This window comes from Elaeis guineensis, chromosome 7 (assembly GCF_000442705.2).
Source record: "Elaeis guineensis isolate ETL-2024a chromosome 7, EG11, whole genome shotgun sequence".
Lineage (NCBI taxonomy): Eukaryota > Viridiplantae > Streptophyta > Magnoliopsida > Arecales > Arecaceae > Elaeis > Elaeis guineensis.
Window position 1 is genome coordinate 95056685 of NC_025999.2, and position 26893 is coordinate 95083577.

At 38.3% G+C, this 26893-nt stretch overlaps 1 protein-coding gene across 2 annotated transcripts; it reads left to right on the plus strand.

Moving 5' to 3' along the window:
- Positions 1-315: 315 nt before the first annotated feature.
- On the plus strand, positions 316-25243 carry LOC105048329 (ABC transporter E family member 2). 2 transcript variants are annotated; one of them, XM_010927619.4, is made up of 13 exons: positions 316-445; positions 554-710; positions 4098-4183; positions 4269-4366; positions 4446-4563; positions 4645-4734; positions 6056-6360; positions 6454-6649; positions 6730-6915; positions 8174-8443; positions 22582-22827; positions 24525-24666; positions 24808-25243. In XM_010927619.4, exons 2-12 carry the CDS (start codon positions 608-610, stop codon positions 24642-24644), a joined length of 1818 nt encoding a protein of 605 aa, XP_010925921.1. In that variant the 5' UTR covers positions 316-445; positions 554-607; the 3' UTR covers positions 24645-24666; positions 24808-25243. The 2 variants fall into 2 exon arrangements, with proteins under 2 accessions (XP_010925921.1, XP_010925923.1); XM_010927621.4 differs by lacking the exon at positions 316-445 and having other exon boundaries at positions 458-710; positions 4663-4734.
- Positions 25244-26893: the final 1650 nt, after the last annotated feature.

Here is a 26893-nt window from a genome sequence, read left to right on the forward strand (position 1 = left end):
CTTTGAAGCTCTGCATCTCCACCTACTTCCAATTCATATGATTCAATGTTTACCAAAAAAAAAAAAAAAATCATATGATTCAATGGCATCAAGCCTAAGGTCACAGGGCGAGAAATTATTGATTGATCAAGTTTACTGTTGAGTTGGTGGAAGAGTCCAGGTAGGAAGCAATACTGTTAAATGTGGAGATTAAGAAAACTTAAAAATTAAGCTGGGACCTTTTCAACTGTGTCGCATTATGGTTGGACTGGTCCGCCAGATCAGCAGTGGATGGTCCAACCAAATATTTCTCGCAGGTCCAATAGCTTGTTAGTCCAGCCTAGTTCCCGCCACGTGGCATGCCGACGTAGTCCGACTCACGTAGGGACTAGGAAACCCCGCTTTTATGCTTTTCCGACTAGAGAGGTCCTAGGGTTACTATATCGGCGAGCACCAGCAGCGGGAGGTATCCACGCGCCTCTCTTTTTCCTTGTCCTTTGTCTCTCAACTTAGGGTTCGTTTGTCGTGGATTTCCTTGACGCCGGAGCTTCCTTTCTGCTTCTTCTGTGAACAGGGTTTCGTTTTGGATCGGCGCGTTTGCGATCTGCTCTTCTACGGAGGGTGAGCGATGGCGGATCGATTGACTCGTATCGCCATCGTCAGCTCCGATCGCTGCAAGCCAAAGAAGTGCCGCCAGGAGTGCAAGAAGAGCTGCCCTGTCGTGAAAACAGGTTTAATGAATTATTTTTTCGTGAAAAGAAAGCGTTTTTGATATCAAATTTGGCGTTTTTCTAGTGAAATATTGTTCGGGACCGTTGATGTTTAGCTGCTTTTGATTCTAGTGAGGTTTTATTTGTTTTTTTTTTTGTGTCTGGAATTATCGTGGGTAATCAATTCTCGTTAATCTCTTGTAATTATACTTTCTTGAATTGGAAATATTAAAGTTAGTTGAAGGAATTTGAGCTTCTGACGGCGGTTATCTTGTTTCCTGATCTCTACCCAAGTGGCTTTTCGTCCATCTCAATGAATCTGTGATTTTAATCTTTGTTTGATAAAGATCATACTGGTTTATTGAGCTGAAAAAAAATTATTCTTTTATGGGTGCTGTTGGAGGAATTGGAGACACTGTGCTGTATATTTTGCTTCAGCAGAAGGGTTTCGATGGCAAATTGTTTTCTTGAACACCTGTCATGACCTTCGTACTTCTGAATTTGGGTCACAATACCGATCCGTGTTGGGCAGGGACTTTTGTTGCTCCTTTTCTCTTCCTGGAGCTGCTAGAGTTGAATTTAGAAAGTTACAAGTTGCAAGTTGATATAGAGCTGTTATTATACAAAGAGCTAGTTGGTTCTTGTGAGGAGTAAAAGCATCTGGCACTTTTCATGACATAATTTCGGGTTTAAGAATATTGTATTGGCTGAAGGGAGATATGTTGAAAAATTATGTGTAAACAGGAGCAGATAGAATTCCGGTTCTCTGCTGACTCCGTCTTGGGCTTCCACAGCTCCTCACTAGAGCCAATTATTGAAGTTCTCTATGCAGGTTGATCCAGACTTAGCAAACTTAAAATTGGGTTTGTTTGGATGCTGGGAAAAGAAAGAAAATCCTAACAAAAATACGGTTGATTAATTATTGCACCAAGATTACCCATGAGTATGCATTATGTGCCCATATTTGAATCTTCATTTTAAATTTTGTTCTTTAGTCTTTGTTATTGGTGAACATTGCCAAAGGTAATGGTGTGAATATTGGAGGAAACACCTTTTCTGACTACAGGTTTTAAGGTTTGAATGAAAATTTTCACTTGAAGCTGGAGACACCAGCACAAAATATGCAAAATGGAATTCATAGCTGATGAGGTATTTTAAAGGTACACAGGTTTCCTGTGTACCATTAGTTAAAAAAAAAAAAAATTGCTGTTGTTCTGTTAAGCTGCATGATTGTGTAGCTCTCTAGTGCACAGACACTTTTCACTTGTGAGTTTCAAACTATTGCTTCTTTTACTCATTGGAGGGGTAAAACTTATCTAACAAAGGACAGAATACAGGCAACTAAAAGGAGAAAAATGCATGAGTATGCCTAAATAGTTGTTATGAAAATGGTAAAAGTAGAATAAATGAGTCAGGTTTCTGGAAGTTCTAAACCGAAATCTATTAAGAAATGATAGATTCTAAATGCAGATGAACTCGAAATTAACTGCAGCTTCCATATGGAATCCTAATTTGGTTTGTTTTGAGATCGAGTCTATATTAATTTGAACATAGGAATTAGAAGAGAGGGGAGGATGGGGAGCTAAGGAAGGTGAGACAGAGGAGGATGGGGAGGCATCATGGAAGAAGAGTTGGGTGGATTTATAGTTAGCGTAGGATGTGGTTGGTGAGAAGAGGAACTGAAGGCAAGGTTTCAATAGTGGAAATGCCAGAAATCTTGGTGGTGGTTGATGCTTTTGTTTTTTGGACCCCTTAGTTTAACCGAAAACACCCTTACTTGGCACTTAAATACAGACGTTGGTATAACAGTAGCACATGTTTTTATAAGAAGAACTTTTTATATCAAAAGGGTCCGATGCTTAAATGTGCACCCACATGTGACATGCAAATTTGGTTCATGTAATATAGGTGTATATGAGATATCAGCATCTTGGTTTTTCTCAGCTGATACTAAAAGCTAGTAAAAATGGAAAGAGAACGAGATCCTTGGGATTTTGGTAGGTACTATAGGTCCTGAGATATTTTAGTCTTGGCCAATCTCAGCGTTAGTGACTATTTGAACTTTTGAAGCTGTTACTTTGAATATTTAGTACTAAAAAAGTTAACTTAAGATTGTAATGGATAGGTTAGAAAATGAGCAGATATTATATTGAGATTTATCTACATGCGACATGCAAGATAACAAGGTTGACACATTAGTTAGACCATATCATTGAGTGCCTGATATCGATACAAAGAAGTATATTGGCCAGGATGATAGCCTTGAGTGGGGTATAGCACCTTTTTTTTTTTTTTTGTTTGGGAGGGGGATAGGGGGAAGAGGCAATGGCAGGAGGCCATGTAGATGGAAAAGGATATATATGGGGAGCAAGAGAGCCGATTGGGAAGTAATGAGATTTAAGTGAATTACAAAAAAGGTTGGAGTTGTCTCGATACAAGGTGCATACCAAATTGTATCGTATCGAATTGGTAACATATTGATATGATATCTCGTATTGAGGTTGTAAACCTTGGTTAGTAAGATTGTATGACCTAAGGTTCTACTTTTTGGAGTGAAGCTGATCTAAACGACAAATTATATGAGACAGTGTTTCACTCCGCCCATCTTTATAGTAACTTGCCTTAAAAATGCCAAGTAAAGTTGGCGGCAAGGTTCATGGTATCGATGCGTACCACCCTATACCAAGCATATCTTATGCGTACTGAATTGAAACTCGATATTGGGACTTGGTATATGGAATTAACTCCCGTATTGGGTGTACCGATATTGTACCAACATGGCACGGGATTTGGTCGAGATGGCGAACCTTGGTACTTAGTAGTAAAGTAAGGTGGATGCAATTACAATGTTGTACCAGAGCATGCAAAAAATGATATTCTAAATTATAAGGTTAACTTAGGAAAAGAAGGAAAAAGGTGAGGTTACTGTTGTCTTTTACTCAAAAATCTCTAAACATTCTATGATCTATGCTGAACTTTGGTTAGTGAAGTCTACCAGAAGCTCCAGTGCGGAAGCCATCATTAGTTTTAACCTTGCAAAATGATGATTTTTGACTAATCTTGATGGTTTAACCGTCATACAATGAATTTCTTTCTTAGTTTATTTGTATGGACGTTTGCAGGTTGTAGCGTGATTTTGATGGTAGATCTCCTTCTCTCTAGTAGGAGGGGGTTCTTTCTCTATTTTTAATACTAGATGTATTATGTATCATCATTTTTTCTCCAATTTGAAAGAAGGGTAGGTGTTGTTGGTGTTGTTGTTGTTGTTGTTATTATTATCATTATATTATTATTATCATTATATTATTATTATCATTATATGTGATTACTATTGGATAGTAGAACACCCCCCCCCCGGCTCTTTTTTTTTGCTGCTCTGTAAGACTGATGTTGCTTCTATTATGGCAGGAAAACTTTGTATAGAAGTCACTCCTGCATCAAAAATTGCTTTCATTTCTGAGGAGTTATGCATCGGATGTGGTATCTGCGTCAAGGTCTATAATGTGTTCTCTGCTCGACATCCGACTTTTTGTTTAGTATGTCTACTGAACTTTGTTGTTATATTGCCTTGTGATGCAGAAATGTCCTTTTGAGGCAATTCAGATTATCAACTTACCAAAGGATTTAGACAAAGATACAACCCATCGCTATGGACCAAATACCTTCAAGTTGCATAGGTTAGTAGAAAATGTAATGTTTATCCTTTTCTTATAGTTTTTAAGATTCGATGAAAGACATTGATAACTCTAACTGCAGGTTACCTGTTCCAAGACCTGGGCAAGTGTTGGGCCTGGTTGGAACAAATGGCATTGGGAAGTCGACTGCCCTTAAGGTGTTGGCTGGGAAGTTGAAACCCAACTTGGGTCGATATAATGTAATGCCTAGTTGACTTATTTGCCTATATACATTTCTGGATTTATTTATGCACTTAACTCTATTTTTCCTTTCTTTGAAGAATCCTCCTGACTGGCAGGAAATTTTGACATATTTCCGGGGATCTGAGCTCCAGAATTACTTTACACGCATTCTGGAGGACAATCTAAAGGTCCATACATTCTCAAACGTAGTTGATTGTTATGAACTGTGGGTCTGAACCAATTTTCCTGTTAGGTTTTCATTGGCCATATCGCATGTTATAAAATAATACATTACTATTGTCATTGGTTAATTTTAGGGTTATATTAATCATAAACCATTGATTCGATGTGCATGCTTGATCTTTGAGCTACAGTGCATTTCTGATGACAATCATGTAATGATGTAAATTATCAAATGACTAAGCCTTTCCTATGTAACTTTAATTGGACTGGCAGATATATCCTTTTCATTTCAATTGAGTCGTGATTTCTTGCACATTCTAAATGAGGCTGTAATGCTTGCTTACATAGTTCTATCACATTGTATTTGGAGATTGACTTTATGGCAAAGCATTAATTTTAACATTTACATACAAAAATTATTCTTTTTTTTTGGAAAAAAGTCATATTGCCTCTCCTATATATGATGTTAAAATAATTGTATGGTGTTGTAAGCTCAAATTTTATATCATTTGCAATTGGGAACTGGTCTACTGCACCCTTAGTCTATAGCATCTTATACCTTTGGGATGTTTAGGTTTCTACTTGATGCAGTCTGAACCTTTCTGGACATTCCAATAAATATTTGAATGTTGATTGGTGGAAATTTAATGAAATGCAGCTGATGCCTTTTGAGTGGCACAGCGGTTGTCATTTTATAGTAAAAGAGCACATGCTTCTCAGTATATGCTTAGGAACTTTGATTTTATTTTGGGTAATTCTGTTAGGATATTGTGGCACATGATGGATGTCGAAAAGAAGATGGTTATAATGTTGATGGATTATTGTCTAGACTTTTGGCATGAAGTTATCCGTTAAAATATCCATATTATGAATAGCTTGAAGAGAATGCTGGTGTAGGTGATATATAATGATTTGGAACATCAAATGGAGCCAACTGCTTTAAGTGATCAATAGTCTTTGTGCTATGATGCTAAGGTCTGCCTTAGATTGAATGTTTTAGTCATTGTAACATAAAATTTTCAGCTCTTAAGTACAAATGGAGATATGGCTAGCTTTGGGTTTTAATTACCTATGTTATTCAGAACACTTGCTTTAATAACTGCTTACGCTGTAAGTTGTTTAAGTAGCTTTGCTACTGCAAGCACTTAACCATGCACACCTACTAGTCTGCCATCATTTTAGTATGTCAATCTGCAGGCCTAGCTGTCATTATAATTAATACTGCTTGAATTATCATGATTGATTTTGGTTTCTTCTATTTTCTTCGATGGAACTATTTTCCTTGCAGCTTTTTCTTTTCACTAATTACTTTCTAGCATATAACAGGCAATTATTAAGCCCCAGTATGTTGATCATATTCCCAAAGCTGTTCAAGGGAATGTCGGCCAGGTGCTTGACCAGAAAGATGAGAGAGATATGAAGGCTAAACTATGCATTGATCTCGAGTTGAATCAGGTTATTGATCGTAATGTGGGTGATTTATCTGGTGGAGAGTTGCAGCGATTTGCAATTGCTGTGGTTGCTATACAAAATGCAGAAATTTATATGTTTGATGAGCCATCAAGTTATCTTGATGTGAAACAGAGGCTTAAAGCTGCACAGGTTGTTCGGTCCTTGCTCAGACCTAACAGGTACAGGCAATTTCCATTTTATAATAACCTTCTTTTTTTAATGGTTTCATTGTGATTTAAGATTCTATAACTTACTTAGTTTCCCTTTCTCAGCTATGTGATTGTTGTGGAGCACGACCTCAGTGTCCTAGATTACTTATCAGATTTCATTTGTTGCTTGTACGGGAAGCCGGGAGCTTATGGAGTTGTTACTCTACCTTTTTCTGTCCGAGAAGGAATCAACATTTTCTTGGCTGGTTTTGTTCCAACAGAAAATCTCCGATTTCGAGATGAATCGCTCATATTTAAGGTAACAATTTCATATTGTAATCAATTTTTGTGATACAATGATACTCTAGTATTATGGTTTGATGTTCTTGCCCTTTCCAGGTTGCTGAGACTCCTCAAGAGAGTGCTGAGGAGATCCAGACATACCAACGATACAAATACCCTACCATGAGTAAAACCCAGGGTAACTTCAAGTTATCTGTGATCGAGGGTGAATTTACTGATTCTCAGATCATTGTCATGCTGGGTGAAAATGGAACAGGGAAGACAACATTTATTCGGATGCTGGTATGCTACATTGTCTTATCTTCTGACCTGCTTGTCCATTGTTGTAATCTTCAACTCATTTTTGACCTGATAATGCAAGTTAGCTTAATTATGTTGGTAATTGGTGAAAACCTGAGGTTGGATGAGTGTATTTGAGAACTGAAGGGAACACGCTATTGCAGGTGAAAGGGAAACCCTAAGAGGATTAGAAATAAATATGCTTGATTTATGTTAGACACCTCACTTCACACTTGTCAATGGCATCTGATGAAGTTGTGCAGACTATAGCTGTCGTTTACTAGATGTCATTTAGTAGATGTTCCGTTACATATTGCAAATTGCACTTGAACCAGATGTTTTCACCCAATTGAGTTTTATGACCTCACTTGTGAAGCAAGATCTGCGATTTGAGGTTGCTGTTTTCTGGTTATGACATCACATGAGAGCAGGCTTGGATGGACTATTGATATTGCTCACATGAGAGATGTTAGCTGTCTGCACTTCACATCAAATTGGATGGTGAGAGAGAGGTTAGTTAGGAATATGAATTTTCTTATTACAATGGATTGTGACATGCTGGCCTAATCAAATTCAAGCTAAATTAAATGAGGCAGGATTATAATTCAAACATACTAGAATTTTGCATGTGCTGTGCACATGCCCACTGTGAAAAGGGGAAGGAAGATGGGATTTTTGGGGATGATGCTTAGAGAGAGAAAGAGATAGAGAGGTGCAGTAGCCGCCTGTATTTACAAAGTGGGTCCCATAGATAGAAATTTCACCTGTAGTCTCTGGGTTCGCCTGTCAAGGAGTTCTCTTTATATAATAGTAAACGTTATGAGGAGTTTGCACATGCTTTAAAATTGGTCACCTGCAATCAAATGTGAAATTGAGATTTTAGTTATTTAATCATGCTCTACTGATGATTAACACTTGGATAACAAGTGAGACAGCTAAATGATTTGGTCAAGTGCCCAAAAGTTTGTGTGTGAAAAAGTTTTAATGTGCATAGTCATCACTCCAACGTCTTGGCATAATCCTTCTGTACCATCTCGTTGCATTATCACTCTAGACAATACCTTTTTCTCTTCCTCTTCATATACAGATCTTGGTGTATGCTATTGGTTGCTCATCTTCTTCTGTAATGGATGGGCTCATAGGGGGATGATATAATAAAAGTTTCTTCAAGGAAAAATAAAGTATACTGATATTGTATCATAGTTGACCATTAACTTCGCTTTGCTGGTTTCCCTTTTTGACTTTGTTGGGACTTCTACAGGCTGGATTATTAAGGCCTGATGTGGTGGAAGATACAGATGTTGAAATACCTGAATTCAATGTTTCATACAAGCCTCAAAAGATCAGTCCAAAATTTCAATCTACTGTAAGACACTTGCTGCATCAAAAAATTCGGGATTCATACATGCATCCTCAGTTCACAACGGATGTCATGAAGCCTCTGCAAATTGAGCAATTAATGGACCAAGAAGTTGTAAATCTTTCTGGTGGAGAGCTGCAAAGGGTGGCATTGTGTCTCTGTCTTGGGAAGGTTTGTATGATTATTTTAGCAACTTATGCACTTACTATTGATATTTTTCTTTCTTTGATTTCTAAAATGCTGGTAATAGTTTTTCCATAAATTTGTTTCCTGCATTAGATATTAGATATTTGATTTTATTCGGAAACGAGAATAAAATATAGCAAGTACACTATAAAATGATAGTGACCTTATAAAATGTTTTCTTGTTATGTAAATGAGCATTTTATTTTTTAAAAGAAAATTAAAGAACTTATGTTTACAAATTAGTTTTTGAAATCACGATGGATTAATTATTCCCATCGAACAACTATTCATTTTTCTTCATACGGGACACTATTTTGCAAGAAAACCTATTTAACTATATTATATCGTGTTCCTTACAGGACCCTAATTTACTTTCAAATAAATTAGGAACTTCTGCATCTCACTTGGTCATAAATTATTTTATGCAGTGTTTGATATCAACTAGGGCAGCTGGTGCAGCTGTCCAAGCATTTGCTTACGCTCCAGAAAAGCCCTTTAAATTATGAAGAAAGGCAGAAATCCTTTGATTACTATAGATCTGCTACAAATCTAGTTTCAAATTCCAAGTATACTGTGTTTCTCCAATTAAGACTTATCTAAAGTAGTAGCTAACGTTGCAATATTCGGAAAACATTTACGTGCGTATGGATCTAAATCATTCTCCTATGTGCCTAGTTGCTCGAAATAACGCACATAATGCAAATATTGTATTATAAACGTTCATAAAAATACCTTTGATCATTATTGCATATAGATCAAATATTGTATTGGAACTCTTGCATTTTCAAACGTGGCCATAGATGTTGAAGTCAAGGCTTTAAAAGCTGGTATTGGTTTGGTTCGGACAGGTAGCGTAGTGGTCCGTCCTTGTACTGTACTGGGATGCTTTCTTTTTATTTCGAAGGCTTGTTATGCTATTTGGTTTTTTTTCTTTTTTGTTTTTAGTGTTTAGTTGCATTTTCAGTAGATTTGTGGTACTGGAGTATTGATAGCAATTGATTGAGTCAACATGGATCAATAAAATAGGAACATTTATAATTAAACATGGTAAATAAAGTATGGTATTGTAAAAGGATAATGTATAATAACTTTATAAATTTAATTCCTAGTAGTGTCTATGGTCCTCGTCAACATCCGGGTCTTGTTCGTAGTGCCCATCCCTACTGGTCATATGTGTCTGGTAGTGATCTGGCTGTAGCTCCTGATATTGTGGTTGCATGTGCATACGGATGTCATAGATGTAGTAGGAGATAGCATCATACTCTGACTTTTGTCTGTACCCCAATCTATAGGTGGGGTAATTTGCATTTCTGATCACCATGGATAAGATGAGTGGGAGAATGCATAAGGATCGTATCTATGGAGCACATTATCCACTCTATTTGATGTGGTAGGAGATGTGCCTCTGACCTAAGATGCGATTTTTTGTGCACTACAGCTATCCGAAACATTGGTAGATCTATCACTAACCTTCACTTCCTCCATTTGATGTAACATCTCTAGTAAACTTATCTCTTGTCAAATTTTTGCCATTAACTTGGTTTCTAATGTGTCAGTTGTGCATATAATCTTCCTATCCTTGAACATAGTGTTAGAAAATTGGGTAGGATGCATGCATAGATTTCAAAAATCTTTTTAAGAGTAGCGGAAAACGAATCGGGTTAAATTCTTTAACCCCACGTGCATTGGATCTCATCTAATCCTATCCAAGCCCAGGAATAAAAATATACATATAATCTGAAAATTAAAATAAATATGAGATCAAATCTTAATATCTTTGCACGGATAGAAATTCACTGCTACCGATGATCTCAGATTCGAAGGTTTTTGAGCCACACATGTGTCCGGCCTCTACAGATATCCATCGGGATCAACCTTGAATCTTTCTTCTCGTGATCGATCATTCTTCTTCAAGAAAGGTCTATGCTTCTTTGAACTTTGGTCAGCAAATAATCTCGACTGCAACTTCAATCCTTGAACTGCAGCCTCCTTCTCCTTGTTCTTTGCTGTAGAAGAGACTCTTCTTTTTCTTGGCATGTGGAATATGGATACCCAACCTTTGGGTGTGGGAAGAGAAGAGGGAGAGAGGGTGTGGCGTGGAGAAGAGAGGGAGGAGAGTTTTGATTTCTTAAAATTCTATTCTTTTAAAATCCTAAGAGACTATCTTTTTATATAGATCTTTTCTTGATCCAAATCAAGAACCAATTAAGTTAAAAAATCTAGTCCTTATCTCATAAGGATTTCTACCTTTTTAATTTGATTATTTTTCATTAAAATCAGACTTAATTGGTAAGGTATCAATCTCTTTTGGCAAGCATATGGGGCGTCCTAGTCAGATAAAACAGACTGAGTGGACGCCCCTTATAATAGAGGGCAGGTAGATGGGATGCCAACACTTGATGCCCCCCTCTCTCTCTCCTTCCACGCCAATTGAAGAGAGAGGGTGGGCCCCTCTCTCTTCCTCACGCCAATTCAAGGTTGGCGTCCTATAGAATTTTCAAAAAAGATGCATGGCACCATCTCTTCTTTCTCTTAATTCCACACACAATATCAGAAAATAAATGAGGAGATAATTTAGCCAACTCATTGACTTAATCCAATCCTCTTGGGCTTACGATTAGGTGCCCAGCTAAACCCTAATGGATTTAGGTTAGGCTCAATACAATGAACTTGATCCAATCGAAGTCTTGAGAAAAATTAGGTTTAACCATGTGTTAGCATGATTTTCTTAAACCAAATAGGATTTCAATAAATCCTAACCCAATTAGAACTTCATAAGCCCAATTGGCAAATTCAAAATTAAATCCCTTAATATGTGATCCATAGGTTTCATTCTATCTGGTAGTGAGATATATTGTGATCTCCATCACAATATCATCGAAACTCTTTTTGATGGATTGGAACAGTTCCAACTCTATCCTTCGAGGGTCATCGATTATCAAGATGATGTCCGATGAGTCCCACAATCTATCAGTGATACCTAGCAGTATGTAGTGGCAATCAAGTAGAATGAAAGTGTGAACCTCTAGGTGCAGTTATCGTATGATTCAGTCCTTCTATTGTGAGTCCCGACTAGACGGAGATCATGGAGAACTCGTCAGACTCCGTCGTCAGTCATATGCAAGATTAGTTCGACTTGAGTTCATTTATGAATCCTGTGAAAATTCTTTTTCAGTATTCACATTTGCTTTGATCAAAGACTTTCTGAACTCAGTCTCGCGAATCGCATGGGACTTCTTCTTTTCTATCAAGATCGATAGATTCTATTTAGATAAATCCTACTCCAAATAGCGAACCTGAACCTATTGTAGCCAACATACACAGCAAAGATTCGAATGGCTAGGGATCAAAGGAACGTGCAGTCAAACTCAGTAGCTTCACTGCGAATAGCCGATGATACTGTAGGTCAAAGGATTACTTACATCACTGCAGCATCGAGAAGATCACTGACGAGTGAGTAGACATTCAAATGATTTCTCGTGTTGATCACGTTCAGTGCAAGTTGTTCTCTGACAACCACTCGCACCCTCACTCCAGTGTCCCTACACTGTAGATTTGAGACTCATCTGCCCATAAAGAAGGTGAACTGTGTATCGATCTCGAATGTATTGATCACTGTCTTTCGTGACGATCTATTGATTGGGAGCATTTAGAAATTAACCACTAATTAATGTGTCTCAAATTTTCAACACTTTAAGAATATACAAAAATTTTCTTTGTTAATTTATAGGACAAATCATGGATACATAAATATGATTGGAATGTAAAATTCTTTATTGATAATAAAAATATTACAAGTACAAGATTAAACTCTGGAATTATAAAATATGTCAGCCAACAATTAGCTTCCAGGACACAAATCTAACAAACTCTCACTTGATCCAAAGTCAATTGGCCATATACTTAAGACCCATCTTCTCAAGGTGAGCTTCGGTCTTCTGCCGGTTGAGAGGCTTGATTAGTGGGTTCGTCACGTTTAGTGTGGAGTCGACTCTCTGCATCTCGACGAACTTCTTCTCGAGGTATTTGCATATGATGTAAAACCGCCGCTCTATATGCTTGGACTTTTAGTGAGATCTGGGCTCTTTAGCCAGGGCTATGGCGCCGTTGTCGTAGTGTAGTGCAATGGCATCTGATGGCATTACATCCAGCTCCGCAACGAACTTCTTAAACCAAAAAGCTTCCTTAGCAGTTTCAAAAACGGCGATGTACTCGGCTTCCATGATCGAATCTGTAATGATTGGCTGCTGAAATTTTTTCAGCTAATCGCACCACCATTACATAAGAAGATACACCCCGATGTAGACTTTCTATCATCGACATTAGTCATGAAGTCTGAATCGGTATATCCCTCAATTTTCAGCTTCAATCCTCCATCAAAGACCAACAACAAATCTTTAGTTCTTCTCAAGTATTTAAGGATGTTTTTAATAGCAATCCAATGTTCTTCATCTGAATTTGCCTGATATCTCTTCGTGACACTCACGGTAAAGGCTATATTAGGTCGTGTACATAACATGACGTACATGAGACTCCCTATCACCGAAGGATAAGGGATCTTGCTTATGAATTGGATTTCCTCAGGTGTGTCAGGACACATCTTCTTGGAGAGATGAATGCCATGTCTAAGGGGCAAAAGATTTCTCTTGGATTTTTTCATGTCGAACTTCTTCAGCACCTCCTCTATGTACATTCGCTGTGAGAGTCCAATCATTCTCTTAGCTCTATCCCAATAGACCTTTATATCAAGAATATAAGAAGCTTCTCCTATATCTTTCATGGCACTCTTTTGACAGCCATGATCGATGTCAGTATGGGAATATCATTCCCAATAGGAGGATTAGGAGGATGTCATTTACGTACAATATAAGGAATGTGACAGCGCTCCCACTGATCTTTTTGTATAGACACGGCTCCTCATTTTTTGATGAAATCAAATATTTTGATTACATCATTAAAGTGAGTGTTCCAACTCTGAGATATTTGTTTGAGTCCATATATGGATTTTTGCAGCTTGCAGACCTTGTGATCACTATCACTATCATTGGATGTGAAACTCAAAGGCTGCTCCATATAGATATTTTTCTCAAGATATCCATTTAGGAAGGCAGTTTTCATATCCATTTGTTAAATTTTATAATCATAAAAAACTGCTATCACAAGTAGAGTATGGATGGATTTCAGCATAGCCACAGATGAAAAAGTTTCATAATAGTCAATGCCTTCGCGTTGACTATAACCTTTCGCAATTAGCCTTGCCTTATAGGTCTTTATCTTACCATATGATCTAATTTTTCTTTTATAAATCCGTTTACACCTAATAGTTACAATACCTTCAGATGGATCTACTAAGGACCAAATCTGGTTGGAATGCATGGAGTCAATTTCTGACTTCATCGCTTTCATCCATTTCTCGAAGTCTATATCTAATATTATCTCATCGTAGGTTTTGGGATCATTCTTAATGTCCCTATCTCCCACAAGAAACGCTTCCTCTAAATCCTCTGTAAGAATACCTAAGTATCTTTCAGGAGGATGGGAGATCCTACTTGATCTGCGAGGTAGAGGAGGTATTACATCTACTGGCTCATTACTGGATTCAGGTTCTTGGACTCAATGCTCTTCAGAGAGTTTTTTTCGAGCTCAATCTTCCTCTCACCGTCTCCATCTTGGATAAATTCTTTTTTCAAGAAGACGGTATAATGGCTCACAATCACATTGTGATCCTCAGAAAGATAGTAGTATCCCATAGTTTTCTTAGGATACCCTATGAAGCGAGTCCTAAAGGACCTAGCCTCGAACTTGTCCGCCTGTTGTCGCTTGACATGGGTCGGATATCTCCAAATCTTGAGGTACCCAAGAGTTGGTTTCTTACCATGCCATAACTTGTATGGTATGGTGGAAACGGATTTAGAAAAAATCTTATTCAAAAGATGAATCGCATAAAGTAATACGTCTCCACAGAAAAATAGGAAGGTCTGTGAAGCTCATCATGGACCGAACCATATCTAATAGGATTCGATTTTTCTTTTTGGATATCCTGTTGAGTTGAGGTGTTTCTGGAGGTGTCCACCGTGAGACTATGCCATTATCCTGGAGATAGGTCCGAAATTCTCCACTAAGGTATTCTCCTCCTCGATCTGATCGAAGAATCTTTATGGATTTTTCAATCTGTTTTTCTACTTCATGTCTGAACTCTATGAACTTTTCAAAGGCTTCAAACTTACGGTGCATCAAATACACAAATCCATACCATGAATAATTATCAGTAAAAGTTATGAAGTAGACATATAGCCACTCCTGGCTTGTACATCGAATGGATCACACACGTCAGTGTGTACCAGGGCTAATATCTCAGTGGTCCTTTTTTCTTGTCCCACAAAGGACAGTTTGATCATTTTTTCTTGAAGACATGATTCACAAACCGGATAAGACTCGAAAATCAATGATCCGAGAAGATCATCTTTCTTCAGTTTGTTGAGTCTGTCATCTCCAATATGGCCTAGTCTAAGGTGCCACAGATACTTTTGGCTAATCCTATCTCTAAATCTCTTAGACCCTATGGTATTCACAATTTGCTCGTTAATATTTACACTCGCATCTATATGCAAATGATAAATACCGTCATTCAAGAAAGCACGTGCAACAACTTTATTTTTGAAATAAATCGAACACATGTCTTTATTGAAATGAAAATTATAAATATCCCGTGCCAGCACAGATATGAAAATCAAATTTCTACTGACTACAAGTACATAATAGCAGTCTTTAAGAATTAAATTAACTCCTAACGATAATCGCAGAGAATAGGTCCCGATAGTCACAGCAGCAACTCTTGCTTCATTGCCGATCTGGAAAGTGATCTCGCCTTCTCTCAGCCCTCTCACTTCTTTAAGATCCTACATAGAAGTGCATTAATGAGCATTTGAACCAGAATTAAGAATCTAACTAGAAGAAGAGAAAATCATTAGATTAGTTTTAATAATGAAAATATCAGATGTACCTTCAGAAGGTCCGTCCTTCTTCCTGTTCTTGACAGTTGCCAGATAGGCCGGATAGTTTTTTCTCCAGTGGCCTTCGATGTTGCAATGGAAACACTTTTCCTTGTTGTCAGCTTTCTTCGGAACCTGCTTCTTGGGCTTGGCCTCATTCTTTTGCTTCTTCATAGATTTCTTCTTCTTGAAAGAAGATTTTTTTTGAAGGAAACCCACTCCACAGCTAGAACTGTACCACTTGAACTCTTCAAGGTATCCTCTGCTGTTACTAGCATGTTCAGTAACTTGGGCAAAGTGCTATTAATTTTATTCATATGGTAGTTCATGACGAATTATTACCCATACGAATCAGGAAGAGACTGGAAGATCAGATCCACTTGCAGTTTCTTGTCCATGTTGATGTCGAGCTTCTGAAGCTTCTCGATGTTCTTGATCATTGTCAAACAATGATCATTGACAGACTGTCCATCACATATTTTTGCTCTGAATAGTCTTTGGGAGGCCTCAAAGCGAGCTGCTCACCGTACAACTCTGCTCACCGTATAACTGTTGCAGGTGAGTCAGCATCTCTTTGACAGTCCTCATATTTTCATGCTGTCGCTAAAGATCATTGGACATGGATGTTAAAATATAACACTTTGCCTTGTTATCCTTATCCATCCACTTCTCAAGTGTGGCTTGTTGATCAGGAGATGAACGAGCTGGTAACACAGGCGCATCTTGATCAAGGACATGGGTAAGTTTCTCGAAACTGAAAACGATTCTCAAATTTCGGAGTCAGTGTTTATAGTTTGTACCGGTCAACCTATTGGTATCGATGATATGGACTAAGGGGTTGGAACTTGACATGGTTATTGCAGAGAGAACAGTTTCTAGTTAGATGTTTGTACTTATAAAAATATTTGTTTTAGAAATTTTAAAAACAAACAAACGCTCCCACTATTTTCTCAAATCTTCTACTCTTCGGGTGAAAAAATGGAAACCTATACGCGATCGGTTTTAAGTGGATACTGCGGTCCCATTAATCTATATACACCTCACCTAACAGTTATTGATGAGCACAGATTGAGTGGATCACACTTTATCCATTGCTTCACTAAGCAAGATGCAGTGGACTTGATCTTTAAATCTTGTGGCCTCACCCAACAGTTATTATCATATTTCTTAGTTAAGTCAGATCCATCGTTCACCAGCAGGCGCAAAGCCGTCATTGGGATTCTCACCTAACAGTTATTGGGTCCAACCCCATCTCTACCTCGGGACATCAAATATCAATAGAGTGGTTGTACCTTCCTGATGCAATCGAACCACTGTAACTAGTCGAGAACGATCAATGCCAGAAAGGCATCCGCATCTCTACAACGATGGAAGACCTCTAGACTTGATATTTAGTGAGGAGATTTAGGTTTAGGTCTCTTCTAAATCAGTAGATATAATATCTAACTGATCAAATTCAGATCAGCACATCATCATGTCTAATCATCCTAATCGGCATGGGTGAACTCGATTCAACAAGTAACCTAGCATGAAACTGAATCTCCCAAGATGGTCAGGTAAGTTAAGGTGAGTGGGGGTCCTCTCGTTGCTTTCTTTAGACACCAATCAAATTGGCCAGATCAGACAACGGAATTAATTAAATAACCACCATCTAAATACTTGTTTTAGACATCAAATTGGTTGATTAGAATCGATCAAGTTAACCTATTAAAACGGATCCGACCCATTGAGCCAAATTTAGTCTTGAGTCAATCAATTCACGTCAAAATGTGAATCGATATGACCAACTATAACTAAACTCGACTTTGAGCCCCTTTGACCTAATCCTAATAAACTATTGATTAGGTTCAATCAACTGCTCAAAATCGACGAGTTCTAGCCTGATCTAATCAATTTGATCCTAATTGTAGTTTGATCACTAGATCTAATTTGTTCAACCCATACCCACATGCAATAACATAATTTCAGATTCAAAAATAATTTTTTTTTAGATTATGTTTCATTGTATGCATTAGTGGCTTATGATCTTGAAACTGTTTCAGATCTAAACCTAATGTCATATATCACATATATATAGTTTCAGATCTAAACCAAAACATGTATCACATATATATTAAATTTCAGATCTAAAATTAAAATTACATATATCAAATACATGTGTAATCAGATTTAAAACAATGATTAAAATATTTTTGAAAATATTTTTTAAGAAATCGATTCACATCAAACTAGGACAATCTTTTCAGTATAGGGGATAAATCCTATACCAGGACAATTTTATACCAGTTTGATGTGAATTTTTAATCATTCTAATTTTAGATCTAAACATGAAATAAGACATCACATGCGTCAATTTTTAGATTTAAAAGATTGATTTAATTATTTCAAAAACAGTTTTCAAAACTGATCCATCTTGTGCTAGGACAATTTTTTCAATATAAGGGGTAAATCCTATACCAGGATAACTTTATAGTAGCACAAGATCAATTTTAAATCAACAAAACTTTCAGATCTAAGACAAAAATCAGTTATATATGTTTTTAAAAGATTGTGGTTCTGATACCACTGTTAGAAAATCGGGTAGGATGCATGCATATATTTTAAAAATCTTTTCAAGAGCAGCGAAAAACAAATCGGGTTAAACCCTTTAACCCCACATGCATTAGATCTCATCTAATCCTACCTAAGCTTAGGAATGAAGACATGCATATAATATGAAAATTAAAATAAGTATGAGATCAAATCTCAATATCTTTGCGTGGGTAAAAATTCACCGCTACCGATGATTTCAGATTCGAAGGTCTTTGAGCTGCACACGTGTCCGCTCTCTACAGGTATCCACCAGGATCAACCTTCAATCCTTTTTCTCGTGGTAGATCCTTCTTTTCTAAGAAAGATCTATGCCTCTTTGAATCTTGTTCAGCAAATGATCTCGACTGCAACTTCAACCCTTGAACTGCAGCCTCCTTCTCCTTATTACTTGCTGTAGAAGAGACTCTTCTTCTTCTTGGCGTGTGGAATATGGATACCCAACCTTTGGGCGTGGGAACAGAAGAGGGAGAGAGGGTGTGGCATGGAGAAGAGAGGGAGGAGAGTTTCGATTTCTCAAAATTCTATTTTATTAAAACCCTAAGAGATTGTCTCTTTATATAGATCCTTTCTGGATCCAAATCAAGAACCAATTAACTTAAAAAGGCTAGTCCTTATCTCATAAAGATTTTTACCTTTTTAATCCAATTATTTTTCATTAAAATCAGACTTAATTGGTAGGGTATCAACCTCTTTTGGCAAGCATATGGGGCACCCTAGTCAGATAAGGCAGACTGAGTGGGCGCCCCTTATAATAGAGGGCAGGTAGATGGGGCGCCAACACTTGGCGCCCCTTAGGGTTTTTTTTCATGCACAAGAGAGGGGGCGTAGCCCCTCTCTCTCACCCCTTCCATGCCAATGCAAGAGAGAGGATGGGCCCCTCTCTTTTTCTCACGCCAATCCAAGGTTGGCGTCCCATGAAATTTTCAAAAGAGATGCATGGCGCTATCTCTTCTTTTCCTTAATTCCACACACAATATTAGGAAATAAATGAAGAGATAATAAGGAGATAATTTAGCCAACTCATTGACTTAATCCAATCTTTTTGGGCTCACAATTAGGCGCCCAGCTAAATCCTAATGGATTTAGGTTAGGTTCAATGCAATGGATTTGATCCAATCGAAGTTTTGAGAAAAATTAGGTTTAACCATGTACTAGTATGGTTCTCTTAAATCAAATAGGATTTTAATAAATCATAATCCAATTAGAACTTCATAAGTCCAATTGGCAAATTCAAGATTAAATCTCTTAATGTGTGATCCTATAGGTTCCATTCTATCTGATAGTGAGATATATTGTGATCTCCATCACAATATCATCGAAACTCTTTTCGATGAGTTGGAATAGTTTCAACTTTATTCTTCGAGGGTCATCGATCATCAAGACGATGTCCGATGAGTCCCACAATCCATCAGTGATACCTAGCAGTATGTTGTAGCAACCCAGTAGAATGAAAGTGTGAATCTTTAAGTGCGGTTATTGTATGATTTAGTCCTTCTATAATGAGTTCCGATTAGACGGAGGTTATAGAGAACTTGTCAGACTCCATTGTCAGTCATATGCAAGATTGGCTCGATTCGAGTTCATTTGTGAATTCCGTGAATTTTTTTTTCAGTATTCACACTTGCTTTGGCCAAAGATTTTTTGAACTCAGTCTCGCGAATCGTATAGGATTTTTTATTTTCTACCAAGATCGATAGATTCCATATAGGTGCATCCTACTCCAAACAGCAAATCTGAACCTACTGTAGCCAACATACACAGCAAGGATCGGAATGGTTAGAGATCAAGGGAATGTGCGGTCAAACTCAATAGCCTTGCTACGAATAGCCGATGATACCGCAGGTCAAAGGACCACTCACACCACTGCAGCATCGAGAAGACCACTGATGAGTGAGTAGACATCTAAGTGGTTTCTCGTGTTGGTCACACTCAGTGCAAGTTGTTCTCTAACAACCATCCGTACTCTCATCCCAGTGTTTTTACACTGCAGATCTGAGATTCATCTGCCCACAAGGGAGGTGAAGCGTGCACCGATTTCGAATGGATTGATCATTGTTCTCCGTGATGATCCATTGATCGGGAGCATTTAGAAATTAATCACTAATTAATGCATATCTTAAATTCTCAACACTTTAAGAATATATAAAAATCATCTTTGTTAATTTGTAGAACAAATCATGGACACATAAATATGATTGGAATGAAAAACTCCTTATTGATAATAAAAATATTATAAGTACAAGATTAGGTTCTGAAATTATAAAATGTGTCCGCCAATAATTAGCTTCTAGGACACAAATCTAACACAGCCAGTTGTGCATATAATCTTCCTACCCTTGAACATAGCTTCTCACAATTCACTCTCTAGTTTTTCTATATGCCTATTTTCATAACCCTGGTCCTGTAGTGCCATGAGATGCATCACTCTTGGATCCTCTCCTTCTATAGAATAACATCTCCTTGTCATATCTAGATTTTGTTCAGGTGTCGTGGTCCAATCTTGCATAGCATATATGAACCGTCTCATTAGTGAATGGACCGAGCTCCTGAGAAGTGAGAATGACCACCATCACCTCCGGACTGTCCACCTTGACCTCTAGACCCTTTACTAGAACTTCCATTATCATCTTTATTGATATCACAAGATGATCGGCAAGCCGGGATCTGATGGCTCCAGTGTCTTTCTATCATCATCCGGACCAGTATGTCATACTGTCCTGACTGGTCCGGAGGCCTGTGCACCGTCCCATGACCTGAACATCTTCCAATTGAATCATTTATGAAGGACATTCTAGAAACTAGTCTATCATCGCACTGATGGAGAGCACATAAGCTAGGAGGTTATTTTTTATTCCAGATGCGCTTATACCTTCTTAACTTGATCCATTCTATCCTTGAGCACTGTTCAAAGATAAGGAGTTGATCAAGGCTCGCCATCTAGGTACTAGACATATACCAGTACCATGCTGGTACAGTGTCGCTATGTCCGGTATGGGGGTCGGTTTGGTGTACCAAGACTCGATACACCGTTCATAGCAACTCTACACCCCTCATAGCAACTTTCGGTTCTGTACCACCTTGATACGCTATGTCCGAAGCAGGGCAGTATGCCTTATTGTGGTGAACCTCGAGTGTGAATGTGTGATGCTTCCTTTTTCTGTACATAGTTGTCTATAAGCTAATCAATTGAAATCTCTGTACCAAGGTATGCTGAACCGGTACCGTCGGCCGTTTCGGCCGGCCGGCGGTATGGTTCGGTATGGTTTCATACCATACCAAACCGACGATCTGAATCGGAAGAAAAAAAGAGAGAAAGAGGAAGGAAAAAAAAAGAGGGAGGGGAAGGAGCCGGCGGGGCCGTCGGACGGCCTCCAACTGGCCGCCGTGGCCGTCGAAGGGCGCAGTCCACGCGCGCGGCGCCGCAGGCGTGAAACAGGAGCATCGCCCCTGTTTCGCAATTTTTTTTTAAAAAATATGGTTTTAAGTGAAGTCGGCAAACGATTTGCCGGCTTCACGATTTTTATTTTTTTTTTAAAAAAATTCTTAAGTCGGCAATCCAGTTGCCGACTTCATAAGTTTAAAACAAAAAAAAGAAAACATCGAAACAGACGTCGTCTGTTTCGAAAAAGAAGGCTCCGCCCGCTCGACCGCCCTCAGGCCGTCGGTGTCAGCTCGCCGGCTATCGGGAGCCTCGCAACGGAGGCACCGTTCGTCCGGTAGGTTCCCCGCCCCCCCTCCAAGCGTTCTCTCTCTTTTTTGCTCTCTTGAAAGTCCTATCGGGCGATACGGGGCTCGGAAGCCCTCCGACGGCTGCAGTCAGCCACCGCCGGCCTCCGGCGGCTCCCACCTTCCTCCCCTCCTCTCTCTCTCTTTCTCACTTTCCGTTCTTTTTTCTTCGGTATCGCCGGTGTACCGATTTTACCGCGGCCGAATCGTACCGGTTCCCTGCCGGTCTGGTACGAGATGGGGTGTACCGGCCGGTTCGGCACGGTATGGCAAACCTTGCTCTGTACCTTATCATGTGAGAAGAGTAGCCATAGTGGAATCTCTTTTCTCTTGGATGTTTAGATGTTTTCATAATGCAAGGCAATGATTAGGATATGGCTGCCAATGATGGTATGCTGCATACAAATCATTATCTTATTCAGGTGACAGATAATTTGGTGTCATTATTCTGCTCCATGTCTTTATGTATTAGATTGGCACCAGTTTACATCATACAATATGTTTTCCTTCATTAACATGAGACCTCAGATTTGAAATTAAAAACACGAGATTGGTGTGTTATTAAACCTCCTCTTATAGTCTAATTTGTCCAATGCACAATGGATGAATCTTGCATTGAATTGATATTGTTTATGATATGATTGTAGTTTCATAATGTACATACTATGGGGTTATAAGAAATTGTTTAGATGCTAGGAATGCATCTTTTTATTTTTTATTTTTATTTTTTTAATAAAAAAGAATGTGTTTCTTGGTATTTATGGTTTCATTTTTAATTCTCTTGCTTTGTCTTGATTGGGGTTAGTTCTGCAGCCTGCAGACATATATCTGATAGATGAACCAAGTGCTTATCTCGATTCAGAGCAGCGTATTGTTGCCTCAAAGGTGATAAAAAGGTTTATCCTCCATGCAAAGAAAACTGCTTTCGTTGTTGAGCATGATTTCATCATGGCTACCTACTTGGCTGACAAAGTTATTGTGTATGAGGGGCAAGCCTCTGTGGACTGTACTGCCAATGCACCTCAGTCATTAGTATCTGGCATGAACCGCTTCTTATCTGTAAGTGCTACTCAATATATTATCATCATTTATGTAGTATATTCTGTTCTTTTATCTATTTATCATAGTTATTCTGAATTTGGTGATATCTAAACCTAAACCCATTTACTATGTGTCACCTTTATGGTCCTAATTTTCCTTATCAATTGGTTCTTGTTTTGACTTCTATCTTCCATAATTTAGTTTTCAATTTCTGGTTAATTGCTAGACAGAGGCCTGCAATTAACCTTGAAGACCAGATCAGCTGCAAGAAAGGCAACCTTCCTTTTGATTATTTGAGCTTATTTATCTAAGCTGGGGTAATCATCAAAGATCCCCTGCATTTGGAGAGGATTCTAGGGAAGAGTTTAGATGTAGAAGAATAGGACAGAAAATTCAGGGGACTGCTTTCAGTTCTGAGACATGTCCCATCATGTGGACCTCCCACTGGGAGGCCTGCTATGCCAAAAGCAAGAAAAACTCCATCCCTCTCTTTCCTTTTTGTTTTGTGCCCCCGTCCCTCCCATGTGACGGCATGGGGATGTAAAACAGGGGATCCTAAGCTAAGCAGCCCAACCAAAACAGAATCACTAAAAGATCCTGATAAGAATATTTTTCCTGCCTGGTCAACATTATGTATGCTCAAAGAATCATGCTTCAGTGGGCGAATGCATGTGGACCTGCATCTATCTGATGCTCAATGCGTGGCTACCTGATAAACATCACGCTGCAGGTTGTATGTCATTCTGATAATTAAGCTTAAATTTTTTTTGTAAAGCTTTTGATGATTGGCATCTTGCTGAAATGCCCGACAAGACAATATTGATTTTTTGTGGAAATGCATTGAAATGGTGGGCTACCTCTTAGATTGCAAAGATTTTTAATTCTGGTATGATAACAGAGCTATTTTCCATACAATGTTGCTTGGACATGTGACATGTGTCAATTGTTGAGGTGTTCAGAAGATCCAACGTGACACCATTGAAAAGCTTGGGTAACATGTCTGCTTATATAAAAATGTCATGCAGGAATGTCTGGTATAGGGTAGCAACGCCAGGCATACATCTCTGATGTGACATTATTTTTTCTAGTAATGCTGGTCACTGATGTGGAGAGATCTCTTGAAGTGCCAAATTGTGCCTTGTCAAGAATCAAGCATCCTGGTGTCCCAGTTCTTCTAAAGTGCCTAGATGCCATGTGTTTGACATGATGGAGTCCTGAAATTTAGAGTCCTGCCAGCTATTCTTCAGCCATTGTTAGGAAGAGCTACTGTAGTGTAGTAGCGTTCCTAAAATGTGTTTTAAATTACGATTGCAAATCTACTGTTTATAGAAACATTATATGTGAATATAATCCAATTTGGCTATTTCATACCTTTCTGTTCATTAACTTGGTTAGGAGAAACCTGAATAATCTTCACCCCATAAACTTGCTACTAGTAAGAAAGGGAAATAGGGATACCTGCTTTTTGGTGAAAGCTGCAAAGTTGGATTCTATGCCAACTTCCTGTCTGCTGTATGCGTTCAATTTATGTCCCTTGGTTTATTCTGTTTTAATGTTGCTGTTATTGTATACTAAACATGCAACAGATATTATTGTCTTTTTCTGGGAAAATTTGATTCATATTCATGCTTGTTCCATGTTTGTTTTGTAACTTCTTAATATATTTTTGATCTTATTAACCATGAGCTTGCATGTTCTGTTTATTATGGAAACAGCACCTTGATATTACTTTTAGGCGAGATCCAACTAACTACAGACCTCGGATAAATAAGTTGGATTCTACAAAAGATAGGGAGCAGAAAGCTGCTGGATCTTATTATTACCTTGATGATTAATGTGACAATAGATGATATAGAGGTCTCTCTCTCTCTCTCTCTCTGGGGGATCGTGTTGATCACTGCTTGCATGCATGCTTTTTCTGTGTTTGCATGCATGAGAATGCTCTCTTCCAGTTCCACCTTGATGCGTCTGACATATTTTTGCCTTATTGCTTTGCAGGCTATTTCTCTGGTGATAAAGATGAATGGGCTGAATGAGCAATCTGCCATGATAACGAAGATCCACCGCGATACATGAAGATCTGCCTTGATACAGGAAGATCTGCCATGGTACATGAAGACTACCAGCGTTATTTTTCTATTTTGATTAAGAGCTTTAGGTTTTAGGTTTTTTTCCCCCTTTCTGCTGTTCATTGATGTTGCCCCACCCTCCACCCCAAAGGAAACATTGGATATTGCTTTAGTCCTTCTAATGAGGCTTGAGTTTTTAGAAACGGAGCAGCAGCTGCATATAGGTTGCAATGATCCTGCTTGATGGTGGGGTTATGCCATGTCTCAGACATCATCTACCCTGTGAAGATCTTGCTGGTGTTTAAATAGTTATCTATGCAAATGTTGATCATTGCACATGGATTCAAGAGTTATTTTTCGTAGAATATCTAGAATTCCATCTTTCTCAACAGTGCTTGTTGCTGGTTGACAGCAAGCTTTCTCCCGGTTCAATTATGTTACGTGGGTTCTTGTTTCTTGCCCTGAATTCGTGTTGGTCATGGGGTAAAATTATTTATTTATCTATTTTGATTTTGAAGAGGTTACCATAACTACTAGTTATGGTGCTGGGCAAACTGCACCATGTTCTCAATATTTATATCATCTGAGCCATGATTTTGGCTGTTAATACTTGTAAAGCTCGTGAGCCAATCAGCTAGATATGTTGCACTGCGAATTGTCCAGGGTATTTCCCTCTCCCTTGTACAAAATATTAACAGAGTAATGGGAAAATCGCACTTAGCGTAGCAAATGGGCATCTTGGGCAGCCCACGCCTCGGGGAGGAGAGTAGAATGGGTTGCTTAGGATCCTGGAATCGTTGGCATCACGGTTTTTGAGGACGAAAACCCGCATCTGCGTTATCACGGTTAGAAGCAAAAGAACCATCTGTTTTGACTTCAAACCAATCGAAATGTGTGGGAACCAAGCAATAAACCGGTGCATAGGAGATTTGCCTCTCGAACCATCACATGCATATAATCCGAACGCCCTAACTTTAGCGGTAACGACATTAGCAGACTCCATCTTGTGGTGCAAGACCCAAGCTCTTCTGATCTTGAAAATACCCCATACAGCAGCAGGAAAGGAAAAGAAAAGAAAAGAAAAAGAAAACCATACTTGATTGTTGATTGGTAGGAGTAAGCTCAGCCAATTCTGAACTAAAAGTTTACTCATTCTCCCACGGTCTATCTGATATCCTCTAGGACGTATTTGGTATGGGATAATCTATCCAAAATCGAAGGTAATATTGATGGAGATAATGATATTACCGTATTCAGTTGTATTATAGTGATTTTATATAGTAAGGATCTCAAATCACCTTCCAATCCAATGATGGAATATCCATCCTTGAGGTCGGAAATATAATATTAGTTGTAGATATCTTAAACTAAAATATAAGGATAAAAATATCTCTCCGTATAATAAAAAATAAATATATCAATATATCATTAATATATTATGTTAATATTATATATCTGATATTATATTATACCTGATATATTATATTTATGATATATATTATATTATAATATATTATTAATCATATTATTGTTATATTATGATTCAATGATAATTTTAAATTAAAATTAAAATATCTTATTCTATCAAATATTGTGATTTTAGATCATTGGTAGTCAGATTATCATAGAATTTGAATCATCGATAATTTTAGATCACCATGATGATCTTATTTAAGGCAACAAACACTATCCTGAACAACGCGAGCATGCCTACACTCGGATAACGATGGATTAATATCCTCTAGATCTAATCTGCAAACAGGACCAAGCTTGTCCGGCGTACGACGCGAATAAAATTTAGGGAGACGCCTCCAAAGCATTTTCCATACAAACTATTGCACTCCAGGGCCTATAGGTAGTTTCCACGCCTGTTTCCGGTTGGCCCATCACACATGCCTCCCAGGAAGCCCTTGCAGGAGGGACCAATAGGTGGTTCTAGTACTACCTGGGCTATGCGGATCCGGCGTCCACACCCATCTATCATGGCCATCCACTCTTGATAGAGGAATAGATAA

Coding starts and splice junctions, on each gene's coding strand:
- LOC105048329 (XM_010927619.4), top strand. CDS start 608: ATGGCGGATCGATTGACTCGTATCGCCATCGTCAGCTCCGATCGCTGC. Junction 4,367..4,445: donor AATACCTTCAAGTTGCATAG/GTTAGTAGAAAA, acceptor CTCTAACTGCAG/GTTACCTGTTCCAAGACCTG. Junction 6,650..6,729: donor ATGAATCGCTCATATTTAAG/GTAACAATTTCA, acceptor TGCCCTTTCCAG/GTTGCTGAGACTCCTCAAGA.